We start from the raw sequence: 18,334 nt of genomic DNA on the forward strand, positions 1-18,334 counted from the left end.
TCTGCTCACTTTGTAGTCCAGACTACCTCAACATGTGCCAAATCCTATCTTTGCCTTCTGAATTAGAGCCTATGTACCACCACACACAGCTAAATTGTATGTGCTACATTGAGTCACTTGTATGCTATGGGAAGTGCATCTCATATATTTTGATAAAGTTATTTATCAAATTTAATTATGTAGAGAAGAAAATGGAACTGAATAAAAGGTTTCTGTTGCTCTGTGTGAAGTGCTGAGTCCTCTATGCCAAGAGATTATGACAAGTTATGTAGGTCACTACAGTGACCACTAATAAAATTTAAGAAAGTCATACTGGATGAAATAATTTTTAAAAATTATAAACAGAAATAGAATCCTTCAAAACTGTTCATGTTACACCATAGGTAGGAAAGGAAGAGAAAATAGAAGAAATTGAAGGATTTAATATAAAGTGTTAGAATATGTACAAAAGAGTAACAATACATTAAATATAAATGATCAAAGTACACCAATTAAAAGATATTAGAAAATCAAGAAGGATAGAGAGGCCAACCTAGGCTACAAGACCTTGTCTCATAAAGAAACAGAAAAGAGGGAGGACATTAGTAGATTGGATTTAAAATATTAATCAATTATATTGATTATATATTGTCTACAAGACGCTCATTTCAAGCACAACAGAATAGATAGGTTAAACATATAAGTGGAAAAATATATACCTTACAGAGATTAGTGAAAAAGAAACAGGAATTGTTACATAAAAGATAAAGTGGACTTTTAAACAAAGAAAATTAATAGACAGAGAGGGAGAGTATATAATGATAAAAAGGAATAAAATTCTTAAGAGTCTTAAAATTAAATGAAACAAAGAAATACAAATCCATAAATATAGTTGCTGGTAATTTGAATAACTCACATCAGTTAACAGAATTAGTGGGGCTTAAGTATATAGAACTGAACACGACAGTGAACTCACAAGATCTAACTACATGATCTGTATATGTGAAACACAACTTCCACCTACAGCAAAATACAATGTTTCCAAGACTGAATCTCCCTACATAATATTGCCTTGAACTCTTGATACTCCTGCCTCAGACTTGCTAGTGGAGGGGTTTGTTTGCATGTGCCCCCATGCCCTCCTCAACTTTTTTATAATGGCTGTGCAACGTTTACCAAGGTAAATTGTATCCTCGACCATAAAACAAACCTTATCGATTTTAATAGAGTTTACGTAATACAGAATATGTTATATGATCATGATACAAATAAACTGGGAACTAGTACCAAAAATGCAGAGAACTTGACAATATTTATCATTTGAGAAAATATGCCTCAGAATAATCCATGAGCCTAAGAGAGCAATAAGCAGGTCCAAATACCCAAGATATAATTAACAGGCCACATGAAGCTCAAAAAGGAAGACCAAAGTGTAGATGCTTCAGTCCTTCTTAGAAGTGGGGAACAAAATAGTCACATGAAGAAGGAGACAAAGTGTAGAGCAGAGACCGAAGGTAAGGCCATCCACAGACTGCAACACCTGGAGATCCATCCCACATGCAGTCACCAAACCCAGTCACTATTGCTGATGCCAAGAAGTGCATGCTGACAGGAGCCTGATATGGATGTCTCCTGAGAGGCTCTGCCAGAACATGACAAATACAGAGGCAGATGCTTGCAGCCAACCATTGGATTGAGAACGGGGTCCCCAATGGAGGAGTTAGGAGAAAGGACTGAAGGAGCTGAAGGGGTGTGCAACCCCATAGGAAGAACAACAATATCAACCAACCAGACCCCAGCATAGCTCCGGGAAACTAAACCACCAACCAAAGTGTACACATGGAATGACCCATGGCTCCAGCCATATATGTAGCAGAGGCATCAATGGGAGAAGAGGCCCTTGGTCCTGTGAAGGCTCATTTCCCCAATGTAGGGGAATGCCAAGGTGGTGAGGTGGGAGTGGGTGGGTGGGTGAGTGGGGGAGCATCCTCATAGAAGCAGGAGGTGGGGAATGGGATAGGGAGTTTCAGGAGGGGAAACCTGGACTGGGGGATAACACATTTGAAATGTAACAACAAAATATCCAATAAAAGAAAAAAAAAAAAGCACTGCCCAAGCCCGGTACTGTCAGTAAAGGACTGCAACAAATATTAGAATTAACACAAATTGTATCCAACCTCTTCTAGAAAATAACAAAGAACAGTAATATATCATTTACTTTATGAGTTTAATGTCACTCTATTACCAAAATGAAATAAAACACCCCAAAATGTAGAAAAATAAGCACCAAAGGTCCTCATCAAATTCAATATAAAAGTTCTCAACAAGATATTGATACTACATGTACAAAACAGTTGTGCTTCATAATAAAATGGAATTTGCCCCAGCCTTTATGCAAAACTGGTTCGGTATTTGGAAGTCAGTCAATTTTGCCTTATATATTGAAAAGGCCAGTGAAGTAATTCAGTGAGTAAAGGCACTTGATTGAGTTCAGTCCCTGGAACCTACATGGGAAAAGGAGACAGTGGACTTTGCAAAGTTGTCCTATGCCTTCACACATGAGCTATCTCACACACATGCACAGGCACACAGGTCCAGTCCAGAGAGATGGGTCAGCAGTTAAAAGCATTTGCTGCTCCTCCAGAGGACCCAAGTGTTATTCCCAGCCCCCATATCAGGCAGCTTACAGCCATTTGTACCTCCAGCTCTTTAAATCCACTACCTCTGACCTTTGTAGGCAGCTGCATTCAGATATAGCTAAAAAAAAGAAAAAACAAAAAACAGCTAACATCATGCTATATGAAGAAAAAAATACTGACTGCTTTCTTCCTAAGACTGAAAGGAACAAAGCAGTTGGCGTTTCTTGTTGTTAATGATAGGAAATGCTGGCCACTTCACTAAAACAAGCGGAAGTCTACTGGTTCAGTTCAGGTTTAGGTGATGAGACTTGTAGGTGCAGCTTCTGACATTTCTAGGAGACAAAGCTTAGAGCAAACTCCCTGGTCCTCTGGATCCGTGATCTTTCCACTCCCAACTTCCACAATGATCCATGCACACTGACTGCTTCTCCAATACCAAATGGTCAGCCCTAAAACCATACATGTAAGAAACATGATATGACTAAGCAGATTGTACTTATGTATTTAGGACTATACCTTTATTTATATATTATGTACGTACATATACATAATATATAACAAAAATTACTGAAAAGGGGGCCATGAACTTGAAAGAAAGCAAGGGGGTCTATGGGAGGTTTTGGAGGGAAGAAAGGAAAGGGGGAAGTGTTTATAGTATAACCTCAAAAATGAAAAAAATAATTTTTAAAGGTTTAACTGGTGTTTTTGCTTTGATTTTAGGGAATGGAGACTTTTGCTGGGTGGTGGTGGCTCATGGGAGGCAGAAGCAGGCAGATCTCTCTGAATTTAATGCCAGCTTGGTCAGGACTACACACAAAAACCATGTCTCAAAACAAAACAGAACAAAAAAAAAAGGAATAGGGATTTTTGTCGGCTTAAGCTTGATCAGGTTCTGTGTATACTATCGCCACCGCTCTGAGTTCCTATGTGCTTCCCTGCCATCTAGAAAGTAGTTCCCTATAGTCCTCTACCACCTCTAGCTTCTCCATTCTCGCTGACGCCTCTTCTGAAATGATCTCTGCCTCTTTGCAGGAAGGAGTGTGATACAGATGTTCCATTGAGGACTGATCCACGGTCTCTTTTTTTCTGCATCTTGACTAGCAGTCAGTCTCTGTGTTAATTACCATCTACTGTTGAGAAGAAGTTTCTCTGAGGAGGGCTTCAGAGATCAACTGATCTTCCATTTAAATGTTAAATCATTAATAGTCACTTTAATCCTCTTGTCTATGTACCCCACTGAAGACCTTAGGTTCTTGGCCCCGATAATTATGCCAGGAATGAATTTCAACTTGCTGATCAGGCCTTAAACCAAGTTAGAGAGTGGTTGTTTACTCCCATGACATTACTGACGTTATTGTACCAGTCCAGCATGTCTTGGAGTTAAGCACTTTTAAGTGCCACTACTTACTAAGGAACTCTTGGAGTTTGGTAGCTGCTGTAAGAGGTAAGGATGTGACCCTGGTAACATCCACCATGCTCCAGTAGAAGACCACACATCCGAGTATATATAGACAACACGAATTTTATTTAATGAAATTTTTATGGAGCGAAGCGGTGTGAAACACAGGGTCTCACTGTCTGGTTGTAGCTGTCCTGGAAACTTGCTCTGTAGATCAGGTTGGCCTATAACTCATAAAGATCTATCAGTCTCTGCCTCCCAAGTGCTGGAACTTAAGATGTATGCACATTTGATGGGTTTTTTAAATAATAAATAAATGCCACAAAGTTAGTTGTATAGGGAAAGAGGTGTTGATCTAGGAGGAGTTGGGAAGAGGTATGAATATGACTCAAATACATTGTATGAAATTCTCAATGAACTAATAGAAAAATGAGAAAAATGAATAAAGTTGATATGCTTCTCACTCAGTAGAAAAGAAAGTAAAACTATTTGTAGAGTATGTGATTGTCTATATAGGAAACTTCAAGAAATCTATAAAAGAAACGTAAGAATTAGTATTACTTCAGCAAATTTGCAGAATACAAAATAAAAACCCAAAAATCTTTCAACTTCTATACACATTTGTCATATATGAAGTTTCGTAGTTTAAAAAAAAGTGTGGTTAAGTCATAGGTTTTTGTTTGTTCGGACCATTGCTTGAATTTTGATTTTTGAGACATGAGCTTGCTATGAGCCCAATCTGGCCTCAGGCTCACTAAGTAGCACCAGTGGATCTTGAACTCACAGTCTTCCTGCCTCAGCCCCTCATGTGCTACTGTTGCAATCTAGCACTAACATGTGTGGCATGAGGTTATTATTATTTCCATATTATGGCTTAAATCCACCAACGTTTACATTTCTTGCCATTTTATTTCCTTTATTTTTTTGCTGTTTCATGTGTTATAATTCCATTTCAGTGGTGCAATTTGGGGTGTATTTCTCTGTCTAGATAGTTTTGTGGTGATTTATATATATATATATATATATATATATGTATATATATATAGAGAGAGAGAGAGAGAGAGAATATGTGTACTGTATAATGCCTATGAAATTATTATATAATAAATTGACTCCCTATTAGAGTCATCATTTTACTCCCTTATGAAAAGATAGAAATCTTACCACTCTAAAGTCCGTTCACTTACACAGTACACTCTAATTACCTTAATGCCCTTGATATGTTGGGAACTACATGATACAATGTTGTAACTTGGATTATTTTATTTATTTCTTTGCTATACTTCAGAAAACAAGAGGAATAACATGTATTGGACTTTACCTATAATCTTATTTCTTTTTCTCTTGGTTCTTCCTTGAGGTTGTGTAAGATTCCTTCTTTCTCATTTATTTTCTTTTTTAGACCATTCTTCACATTAGGTCAACTGATAACACATTCTCTTTGTTTCCCTTTGTCTGATAAGGTTTGGTATATCTTTAATTCACAGATAGCGCTTTGACTAGGTAGAGCTAAGATTGGAGTTTGACAACTGACAGTTGAAAAAGTATCCAGTGCCCCCATGGCCTTCCTAGTTTCGATGTCACACACATTACATTGAGGTTGCTTTCTCACTGCACGTAAGACTTCATTCTTCTCTGACCACATTTAAGGTTTCAAACTTACAGTTACTTTACAGGAATTTAAATATTATATAGCTGCTGTTGATTCCATCAACTAAGGTTTTTCTGTTTTTTTGTAAACTATTTTTTAAATTTTCATTTCTGGTATTTCAATTTGGTTCTTATTTATAGCTTCAATTTCTTTTCTAAGACTGTTTCTCTGTGAGATGGCTCTTTAAGTTGTATCAACTGTCTTCATAATTATTCACTGAAGCATTCCTTTGATGGCTACTTTACAAATATGTGTCATATGGTCCTATAATCTCTGTCATCTCACGGGTGCCTCCTGGTTTTTTTAGTTGAAATTAGTCTTTGTGGTATAATGTGTGAGTTAATTGAAACTTTAACTGTTCATATTTTATTTAATGTTCTAAATTTTGTTTAAAATCTTTTGCCTTAAATATCTTTTCAAGACACCATTCCAGTAGGAGAAGAGAAGTTTTCCACCTCATTAGTGCCAAGTATAGGTAGAAACACAGGTCCCATTCTTGGTCCTCTTTGACATTTAAGGGACAAGGGGCTTTTTATTACTCCTTGGTAACTTAACTGGAGTCTACCTACCTGCTGAGTATGAAAGTGATTTTACACATACGAATGTATGACTGCTGTGTTATTACTTTACAGCCCATTTCTTTGTTTTCTAATTTTTAATTTCTTTCAAGGGAATTTATAATTGATCGTGATTTTATGTTAGTGATTTGAAGCTTAGACAGTTCCAACAATCTGATTTATAACAGTGTTACATCAAGTGATTTTCTCTTCTCATTTACATTGTTATGTGCCTGGTTCTAACTATAGATGGTTGATATTAATGTATCCTTGACAGTGTGCCTATAGATGTCCCCTGACTTATAATACTTCATCATATTTTTTGTAGCTTGCAAGGATTCCAAAGATACACACTCAATAAAACTATATTTCAGATTTTGGATGTTGGTCTTTCCCTAAGCTAGCAATGTGTGGTATGAGTCTCTTGATGGTTTGCAGTAGCAGAGAAACAAGGCTCCCAGTTAGTCATGGAATCACAATGGGAAACAACCAATGTTCTACATTCTTAGTGTGGGTATGTCGGATATATTTTCTCCTTGTGATATTTTCAATTTGCAATGAGTTTATCATTGAAACTCCACTGAAAGTCGAGCAGGACCTGTATTGTACTAGGGGACTCTTAACAAAAATTATGTGTTCTCTTGTAACATTTTTGGGTGTAGCATATCAATACTGGCCTACTTTAAAGAACAATTTAGTAGAGTTGTAGAATGTTCTGTCTCTGCTGTTGACTATAAAAAGAAAAAAAACATATCTAATTGTGCTATCTTTTGCTGCCAGGGAAAAGAGTCGATAGACAAAGATTTTGTTTGAGTCTTTCTACTAGGTTGAGGTTCAGGTGTCACTGAAAGTGATTTCCCTTCTGGGGCTCATTAAACTATCAGGAGACATCACGCCTTGGTTGCTTTGGACATTGAATAGAGATTTGGCATATACCTTGCCAGTATTATTTGGTTCTGCTTAGTGGTGGGGCAGGCCCATTGGTCTGAGAAGAGGGTTGTAAAGCACATGGACACATGACACTCTGCAGAACAAGACTACCTGCTACTGACTGGCTCAAAGCTGACTGGGCCAGCCTGCTCACGTTCCACTATTTCTGCTTTGTTGAAATGAACAGATGCCTTTGCTACTGGGTAAAGGGTTCTCTGCTGACTTCCTACTAGTCTTCCCCCTTTCTTTCCCTCTGCCAGAGGAGATATCATATCTTCCCCTCTATTTTTGTCTGCGCTTGCTGCTAATAACTATTTGTAGGTCCATCCAGTGGGTACCCAGGCTCAGACATAAGTGAAAAAGAAAGAAAACCCAAGGATTTCACTCTTATATTGTACCTTCTGTATGAAATCCACAACTCATCTTCAACTTTCAAAGTCTTTTTATGATTATCTGTTTTCCTAAGGTACCTACCTAGCTGTAGTTACAGGAGAGGAGCCATTATTCCAGAACCAGAAGTCTGACTTATATTTGTTTTAAATTATGATAAATTATAGTGTCTTTATATTTTTCGCATTTAATTCTCCATATAATATCACCGTTTTGAAATCCATTCATCTTGGTAAGCATAGGTGTGTAGTGCGTTCATGTGAAATACTGTAGCGTTTTCTGCTGTATGAATATGCAGCAAGTTGTTTATTCGGTCTCCTGTCGGTGGGCAGTGAAGCCTCCACTCCTTCTTTATAAACAAAGCCAGGATAAATGTTCCCAGTCATGTCTCCTTGGATACTGACTGTATTTGTGGAGAGTTTATCTGAGCCTGCATCTCAAGTGGAACTGCTAAGCCATAGGAGAGATAAAGCATTGTCATCTTTATCAGATATTACCAAACTGCTCAGTAACTGTGCATGACATACAGCTTCACCAAAACAGTGTTGAAATAGTCAGTTTGATTCTCCTTTAACCTATGGATTTACTTTTGACTTGTTTAAAAAAAAATCATTCCATAAACTAAGGTCATAAAAATATCCTTCAGTATTTGCCTCTTCATCTACTAAATTTTTTTCCAAATTAGATCTTTAGTCTTTGTCTGTAATTTACTTTTGTGTATAATCTAATAAAGGGATAGTATTCTACTTTTTCCAATATCAATACTAATTATTCCAATGCCAGTAATCATTTATTCAGAATTCCACTTCAAATATATTCACACTCCCATTTTACTTATGTTGATTCTGAAGTTTAGAAATAACCCCAAATGAGATTACCTAAAATATTGAATTTAAATACATTTATTACAATAAAATAAAATAAAACCTTAATCTTAAACCCATTTTCTTTTGTTACTGGAACTTTGAGGGACAGAAATAAAGATTAATGCTAATTAAGTCATTACTAGCATCAATTAATTACTGATTATAGATTAGGTACTGCTAGGCAAATTAATGCTAGGATAATTTTAATGTATTCTTTGTAACAACTTTGAGGAGTCATGATGTTATTTTTCTATTACAGATAAAAAGTCAAAAATGTTAAAAGTCATGTTGCAAGTTGCATGTTATAGTACTGTGATTCGTTGTTATATACAGGGGTTTCAGGTCAAACCTCAATTTTACATACATACATACATACATACATACATACATACATACATACACACACATACATATATAGCTTGTCTTGGTCCACACAGTAAGACGGAGTTCAAATTTTGCTCTAGGTGATTTAATGAGTGCTTTCTCGTTACTTTACTGCACTATTATATTGGTTCCTTTTCTCATTGCTGTTACAAAATATCTGAAAGAAGCAGTTTCCAGAAGCAAGAGTTCATTTCAGCTTACAGTTTGAAGGCATAGCATGGTGGGGAAGTCATGGTGCCAAGAGCTTGACATGACTGGTCCATCCAGTCAGGAAACTGATTCTCATGCTCAGCTATCATTCTTTCTACTCAGCCCAGGACCTCAGCTCCTAGAATGTTACTACCCATAGTTAGTTGGGTCTTCCCATCTCAATTAACCTAATCCAGATAACTCTGCCTAGATGTACCAGGAAGCTTGTTTCCAAAGTGTTTCCTAGGTTCTATCAAGTCAACAACACTAGCCATCACAACTATCTTTAAGAGAAGGGTGACATCCCTGCACTGAGAGAGATATGAATTTGTACATTATGAGTAAAGTATATGTGGCAGGTAGTTTTGTGCCTTGAATGACCAAGTTCAAAGAATGACAGCTTTGCTTTTTATATACTTGATCATTAGGAAGCATCTGCCTGGGATGAATTCTTTGTTACTCTTCCATCACCTCCTCATTTCTCTATTTCTCTATCCCATACTTCTTCAAGTTGGAATGTATAATTTAGTTGTCAATGTGCTTCCTGCTAAGCTCTAAGTTTTGAGGAGGAAAAGGCCAAAAAAAGTATGATTAAAGGAAGGTTGAATCACTTGTCCTTGTTAAAATTTTTATACAAGAAAGGCACCAAATGTAGTGCTGATATTATATCAGCCTTTGCATGATTTTATCATATTATGATAATTGACTTCTTATTGAGCTATCATTTTCCCTCATTTGAAATCAATGCCCTAATCTAAGACTGTTAAGAAGTTACAATAAGTAGCAAAAATAAGAGATTTGGTGTCAGTCTTAACTCAGCCTTTTTCAGTCTTAACTCAGCCTTTTACTGAAAGATCCTAGAGCTCCATGTGTGGGGCAAGTGGAACCCTGACACCAGGCAAAAACTGGGAAGGTTGAGCAGATTCAAAACCCCATGTAATTCTCATATCTAAGAATAGTAAGTGTTTCATCTACTCCCAACCCGGTGTCTGTCTTGGAGCATGTGACCACAACGCCACGTGAGTATGGTGACAACTAGTCAGATAGCACAGAGCACACAGTACTCCATGCTATTGAGGTATCTAGATGGCCCCTGGGGGTTGTAAGTCATATGTATCCATTATCCACTACGAATAAACAGTTTGGACAAGCAAGGACTGTCTCTCTCATCAAGAGAGGGCTGTGGGCAAAGCCTTTGTCATATAGAGCCATGTTGCCTATGTCTCTTGCAGAAGGTACCTCTATGCTCCAGACACTCACCCTTGAGCTAAGCTGGATTCCCCCTCTCTCTGGCCAGAGCTCATCACCGGCCCACTGACCCCTTAATTCTCAACTCCTTGCTGTTTCCAGCTGCATCTGGGTGCCCAGGAGTGTGGGAACCCCAACCTTGTCCTCAGCCTGTGATGTTTCTCTCCCAGGCTGTAGCCCCCATCTTAGGCTGTGTTCCGCCTCTGCATTCCTCTAGCCCAGCGCCCTGAGGATGGAATGTAGCCTAGCACCTCCCTATTTTGTCTGCCAGAGGAGAGTTCACGCACCCCAGCAGTGAGGCGGAACGTGGAACCACAGGCATAGAGGTTTAATTTTTTTATCTGTAGCCTGGACAGTTAACAGAAAGGCAATGCTAGAATTAAATAAAATCGTATTTGAAAATATGATACTGCACGCTGCTATTCTCATGTATTCACTCTTCTCTAATTTATTTTCATCATATGTCTACCTCTAGTACCCTGCGAGATGACCCTAATGCTGGCAGTTTCATAGTAATCACTGACTCCTGACTCTGTCTTCAGATTTTATTTAGTAGATCTGAGATGAGGCCCAGAAATTTGTATTTTTTTTCATTCTTTCTAAATAATCTATTAAACACAACCCAGATATGAGGCAGACACACTTGTTCTGGGACACTTAGCACCATATATACAAGAAACAATTTACTGCCCCTGACTAGGATTCCCAACTAAAAGCAGGTTATAATAAGAGGTTGCAAACCAGCCTTCCTTAACACTCCAAATTCCTACCCCTCCTAGGTTAGAGGGAACCCAGCCCCATGATCTTGTAACACCCCCTCCCACTTCTGTGACTCCAGCTGCATCCTGAGTACTTGGAAGCAAAGACTGGTAAAGTGAGCCAGCAATTATTGCCTTTTAAAATGATTTTGAGGGTTTTCTTTGAAAAGTCTTAGTCAATAGGAACAGAAGACTATGAATAACACCAAAATATTTAGCTGTCTATTGAAACTTCTTTACAGTATCATGTAAAATGGGAACAGATGCAACTAGACTAGAGCTTGGTTAGTAGGTAACAGATTTATGGACTTGCTCATTTTAAAAATTAAGGTTATAAACAACATATGTCAAAATCCTGTAAAACTGCTCTGGAAAGCATCTTCCTAGAAAGCCCAAATCCCTGTTAATGTTCCGAATTTGCTTTCAGAACTGAAAGATGACATCGTATACATCTGCTTGAAACAATGCTTCCTTGAAACAAAATGGACTCTGTGTGGGTGTACATTCAGTAGCCACCAGAAAGTTTCAAGCACCTAGTCTCTTCCCAGAATGGAATCTATCCAATCCCTTGAGAGAAGAAAGCTTTTTCTATTTACAAATACAGGTGGCGTTGCTATGAGTTACAGTTTTCTGGAAGCCTTTGCACATAGCTCATGTTTTTAAGACAAAGGAAGTCATATGAGAGTGAAATCACCAGGTCTTTGGTCTATCCTGAAGCCTAGAGACTTGAGAGGAATCTCAATTGGCTCCTTTTCCTTTTACTGTCACATCTGCAAGTCTCCTGTTGAATCTCTCTAGTCCACTGTTCCCTCTAATGAAGTCATGTTCTGTGCTCAGGGCAGTAATATCCTCAGAAGCAGATGTCTCCCATAAAGCATGACCTCATTCCTTGGAATGGGAAAAGCCCGCAGTCAACTGTTGGGGTAATATTGGGAAGGACTTTGTTTAAAAATAGTTTTTGTAAATAATGTGTTCAACTTTTTATATATTTCTATTAAAAGGCAAATCTAGTTTGTTGCTGTTTTTTGTTAACCTTGCCCCTCTCTTCCAGAAGAGGCAGTCACTGAGCTACAAGTAACAGAGTCCTCACAGAGCCCAGCCAGACATTTCCACCCAATTGTTTGGACAGATGGGCAAAATTTAGGATTTGTCTAGATGTTAAATCTATGCTCTGTATGAGACCCCACTGAGTCACAACCTACATTTTAACTAGCCTTTCCATAATATCCCTGTAGCTTAGGAAAAGGAAGCCAAAATGTCCAAGGAAAGTTACTGACCCAGATGTTCCCTGCAAATTAGGCAAGTGAGAGGATCAACTAGTCAAGAAAAGAACTGAGGAAGAACAGAACAATTAGAACAATGCAGTTTAAAGCCAATCTAAACTTGCTTAGAAACTTAGATGTATGGTAGTTTCTGGACACTGGCTCCTCAAATCACTGCAGAAAACTAGATTATATGACACCTGCATACTCAGTACACCCATAGCCGGGCCTTTCAGCTATAACCCGCATGTGCCAGGGTGCTCCTTACTTCTCTTTGTGTCTATGCATAAGGTAAATGCAAAAGAGGAATAAAAGGTCCTAATATTGAATTTACTAAATATGGAAGAATTTTACAGGATCATAAGGCAATAAAATATGTATTGGTTAAGCTTGATACCTGCTATTTGTAAATTAATTACTATATTCCCATAAGATGTCTGTTTCAGGAACATCTATGCATTAAAAAATGAAGAATGCTAATAATTCTATAAATATTAATTGATGAGAATAAATATTGAAAATACATTTCCTTTCCCAATTCCCACATTAGTCACCTTGGCTAGCAACCAGTCCCCTTCCAATGATCTATTAAAGCTGCATCCTCACCATAATGCTTTTCCATGGCAAACCTCCCAAGAATCCATTTCTCCTTGAAACCTTTCTCCATGCTCTAAACTTTCATCCCTCCTATTTCTAACATTGCCGGAGATAACATTGACCCTTGCTAAGAAAGTCATGGAGAACGGTTAAAAAGAGATCATGACAGTTTTTCCTGCTGTTGGTGGTAGTGATATTTATGCTTAAGGGTGTATGTTTGACTAACATGGTTGAGAGCACTGTTAAAATGTAAACTAAGCTAAAATTGTATTCCAGTTATCCCCCCAAAAAGTGCTACAGACTACGGATGATATAATTGTTTCTATTTCTTTATGATATTAGGAATTGGACACAAAACCTTTTGCATGGTGCACTATATTGTTGACATATATACCCAGCCCTGTTTCTGTGTGTGTATGTGTGTGTTTTGTGTATATGTTCTTTTATATGTGTATCTACATGTGTAGGTGTGCATGTGGAGATCAGAGGTCAACATTGGATGCCTTCCTCAACTACTTTCCATCATATGATTTTGAGACAGGGCCTTTGCTAAATCTTGAGATTGACAATTCATTGAGACCCATGAAGTCTTCTGCCTCTGCCTCCACGATTCTGGGATTATAAGCACATGCTGCCATTCCTAGCTCCTGACATAGCTGATGGAAAATGGAGCTCAGGTCCTCATAATTGTAGAGCAAGCACTTTATTAACTGAGCCATCTCCCCACATCTGCCCAACCCCTGGATATTATTAAATGGATATTATTGGGCTTTTTTTCCTACTAGGGTCATACACTACCCAATGACATCCTAGAAAACAGGAGTTATACCCAAATCAACCAAAATGTTATAAAACCAAATGCTCCCAAGTACTATAAACTGTTATAACACATAAATAAAGAAAAGATGCTTCCTGGTTCATTTTGTGAGATGGATATGACCTTGATAGCATGTTTCCAAGAAGGAAACAAGATTTCTCACATTTAACAAAGGTCTTAAATAGCCAGTCTGGTAAGACAAAGCTCCTGATACACTATTGGCATGAATGTCATGGGAGTAGCCATCTTCATTAGGGTTTCTATTGCTGTGATAAAACATCATGATGAAGAGCAACTTGGGGAACAAAGGGTTTATTTCACTTCACTGCTTATAGGACAGGAACTAAGGGCAGGAACTGATGCAGAAGCCATAGAGAAGTGCTGCTTATTGGTTTATTCTCCAAGGCATACAGAGCCTGCTTTGTTATATAGCATAGGACCAACTACCTGCCCAAAGGTTGGACCCTCCACACTAGGCTGGGCTTTCCCACATCAATCACTAGTTAAGAACATGTGCCACAGGTAGAAGGCATTTTCTCAGTTGAGAATTCCTCTTCCCAAATGACTCTAGCTTGTATCAAGTTGATATACTGTGGCCACCACAGTAACCAACTACATTCTGATTAGATTATGGTTCACTCCGCAGAAGGAATCCATACCTGGCACCATTATCAGGGGTGAGAACCTGTGGCTACATAGGTCATCAACCTAGGGAAGAGCCAAATGCTATTATTATTATGCTCAGTGAACATGTATTAAATCAACTCCCAGTGAATTTTCACTATGCACATGAATTAGTGTATCTCTCACATGTTATCAGAGATGCTGCTATTTACAATAGATTATGGTTAAAAACTGAGACTCACAACTGATCAAGACCTAGAAAATAAACTATAGAATGCTTAGCCCTAAATAGGATGTCTACATCACACCTTCTCCTCCTCCCAAGGCTTGGGGATCATTTCAGAAGAAGGAGCAGAGAGATTATAAGAGGTAGTAGATGACTACAAGGAAATAGTGTTTGACAGAGCAGGAAAGTTGCACAAATGGATTCACTGCAGTTGTAATAGCATGCACAGGACCAGCATAAGCTCAAGCCAAACAAAATTCCAGCATGGAGACGGGAGGTGGGCATGAATTCCTACACCTAGCTAAGGAGCTGTTGGTAACTGTTAGGTTCTAGGAAAGGAAAAGTCAGTTTATCTTTTAGAATTTTGACCCCTGATTAGTCAACAAAGATCCATTAGAAGACCACACACCAAGGAGTATATAGACAGCACATATTTTATTTGATGGGTTTTCTTTTCTTTTTTTTTTCAAAAAACAAGGTAGCAGGGGAAGTTGGGTGAGGGGTGAATATGATCATATATTGTATTGAATTCTCAAAGAACTAAGTTTCACATGTGAAAAAGTGTTGATGGGCATTATAAAATAATTTCTAGAGATTTTTAAGGTTATTTTTCTTTGTCTTCCAATAAAGGAATAATTTATAAAAGCCATCAGAAAACTCTGAAAGTAGCAAATCAGATCCTGAAAAGTATTTACTGTATTATGTGTCATGATCACTTTATGCTTGGAATGTAAAGATGATTCAATGATATGAGAAAGTTTAATGGTGCATTACATCAACCCAAAGGATATAAGTCAATGGTTGTCTTAGATAAAAGGCACTTGATAAAAATTTAGCATTCTTTTTATGATACTTCTAGTCATCCCAGCATAGCTTGGTCTAATAAGCATGGTACTTGGTGCTTAGAGACTTTCTTAATAAAGTTGGGGTGCTCAACATTATCCTTGAATTTCTTTTTTTAAGATTTATGTTATTTTGTGTGAGTGGTTTACCTGCATGTATGCATGTACAGCACATTGACATCTGATGCCATTGCAGGCCAGAAGAGGGCAACAGATTCCCTAGAACTAGAGTTACAGGTGGTTGTGAGCCAGCATAATGTTCTAGAAACTGGACACAGTGGTCCATGCTTTTGACTGCTGAGCCACCTTGAATTTCTTACTAATATAATGAAAGAAGTATAACTATCAGAGAGTTATATAAACACTTATCACTTCCTGATCAGAATCTGTAGCTAGTCAACACAAGAAATCTAATTGAAAAAGATACTGTAAGTAGAAATCCCCATGTTGGCTAGGCCATGTGTGTCCATTTCTTGTAGTATGAGGACCAAATCAGCAACTCTTCTGTTCAAACAATATTTGTAAGTGAATATAGTTGAAAAACTCAGCTGGAAACAGTTTTTATAGGCAGTTAAATCCTTTAAGGCCATTTCAGAGTTGTGTATGCCTTGAGATCATGATCCTAGACAGCAATTCGTATTAGATAAAAAGGGTTGGTTATTTGAGCTTTCTGCTTACTTGGGTTTAAAATGAATGAAGTTTATACAGTAATAGATTTTTTTCCAACGTGATGAGTTTATATCTATTTAATGTCTAGAGATCATTTTATCCATTTTGTTTGTTATCTTATGTAATCCATAAAATACCTCTGTCAAGTAAATGAAATTATCCCCATTGTACAAATGTGGCTGCACTGATTCAGAAATGCAACCATTTCTTCAATGTCACACAGCACTTGGTAAGGAGAGGAGCTTCAGCTTGAATGTAATTCTGTGACTTCAGACACCATGCCTTTTAACACACCAGTTCCCATCCATGTGCACATTCTTCCCTCCAAGTATTTTCTGGAACATAATTAGAAAATGTAGCCAGATCAATAATGAAAACAGAGAAGGCGAGAAAACACCATGTTGAAGAGTAACTAGTAGCCTGTACTCTAGGGCAGTCACTAAATGACTAGAACACTCACACTGGACACACTGGGACTCTGCTGTTGATCCCACCGTAAGAAGAATCCAGTAAGTCTCAGGATAAGCCTCATCTCTGGTTAAAGTGAAACAACATGCACAGCAGAACTAGCCATCTTGAACTGTTCTGAGACCCAATCTAGAGCCATATTGTAGAAATGTGGTTCTCAATGTAACCAGTTTGTGGTTTGGCTGCCCAGCAGTTGCGGCTCTATTCCTCAAAGGCGAGGCTTACAGAATTACTTCTGGGAACAGCACATGTTACCTACCATCTGGGATCCTTCAACCCATGGATAGGTTTAACCTGTCCACAGGAAGGTGGCGTAGTTTTGATTAATTACATCATGTCCCAACAGTAGATTGTCTCTGATTCCTGTGCTTTGTTGGGCAGGAATATTTGGATGATGGATTGCTATTATAACCTTTAACATATTTAATGAATTAACACATCTCAACTACTAAAGCAATCCATTTGATTCATATGCATGCAGCTCAAAATAATTCCTTGAATCTGCTTAACACTTCACACTTTCCCAAATTGTTTTTATTTCTATTGTCTCATCGATCCAAGGAACTGAAAGCTTAATGCCTCAGATTTTGAACCCAGATAAAGGAGACTAGTGCAAGTGGTACTCAGCATTTGACCTAGGTCAGGGTTTTCAACCCCAGCCAGGCATTAGTCTCCTTTTCATGCCTACCCAGCAGGCTGATGGCATCAGAATCCTCAGGGGCAGGAGTCTATGCAGTGAGAGGTGTTGAATCTCTTCAGGTGATTCAAACGGGTAGTCAAATTTGAGGCAGTGAGTTTAAATCTAAGTCCCAGGTGACAGGAATGCATTTAAATTTCAGTGTCGCCGTGGTAGTCAGAGGCTATGATTTAGAGAGTAGCATTCTCTGTAAGGGTTGAATCTTAGAACAGAATGTACTCTTGAGAAAGTATGTAGAAAGGAGCAAAACAGGAGCCTGAAGACTAACCTTTAATATTCATAGTGGTTAAGAAGTTTGCGTCGGTTAGCCCAGCTATTTGAAAAAAGGCCACATGATTTCATAATAAGAAAACACACATGACTAATCAGAGGCCTTTGTGGAGAGAACTGTGCATGTGTCTAACGGGATCAATGGGCATAATTTATTTAGACTTTCAAAAAACCTCTAACTGGCGTTCTCTAGCAAAGGTTATTATGCTTTAGGTTGTGTCACCATGCACCAGGAAATCAGAGGGGCCATCCTGTGAAGAGGACTTGAAAGGCAGGAATAATGGGCAGGGATGAATGCGTATCTTGCTAGAGTGAGACACATAAAGAGTAGAATTTTCTAATCTGTTTCTGGTTTTATTTAACATTTTTATATACTGATTGGGTGAAAGACTACAGTAAAATCTTTAACGAACTCCTTCAGAGCTCTGCCACTTATTGCTGTGTGACCCCTGGCAAGTCTCTTAACCTCTCTTGTTCTATTTCCTCTTCATCTGTAAAACAGTGGAACTGGATATAAATGTCTCCTAGAAATTCTATAGATTAGCTTATCTTAGTCCTCTCTCTGCATCCACAATGAAAGCAACACACAATCAACTTCTGTAGTTGATTAGAGCAATGTTAGGAAGTGACTAGTACAGGGTCAAGGACCAGAGAAACCATTTGTTATACAGAATTATGCACTGTATGAAATTCATTGTAACCAGATTGGCAAAGCACTCTTTCTGCCAGCCATCTGCTAGAACATAAAAATAGCTTTTTTATATAGGACTGTTCTTTATAATTGGATTTAACGCTTTACTCACTGATTTCTTTTAACAATAAATTTATAAATCTCTTATATAGCATTTTATAATTGAGGCTTGTGAAATATT

The 18,334-nt window shown here is 38.0% G+C and overlaps 1 protein-coding gene across 1 annotated transcript in view; it reads left to right on the top strand.

Annotated features, from left to right (window-relative positions):
- Eda (ectodysplasin A) overlaps positions 1 to 18,334 on the top strand; it is a 91,278-nt gene that overhangs the window by 36,363 nt on the left and 36,581 nt on the right. Inside the window, 1 exon segment of the mRNA XM_032890344.1 lies at positions 9,766 to 9,785. Coding sequence (XP_032746235.1) covers positions 9,766 to 9,785 — 20 coding nt within the window.

Source organism: Rattus rattus, chromosome X (assembly GCF_011064425.1).
Source record: "Rattus rattus isolate New Zealand chromosome X, Rrattus_CSIRO_v1, whole genome shotgun sequence".
In the NCBI taxonomy this organism is placed as follows: domain Eukaryota; kingdom Metazoa; phylum Chordata; class Mammalia; order Rodentia; family Muridae; genus Rattus; species Rattus rattus.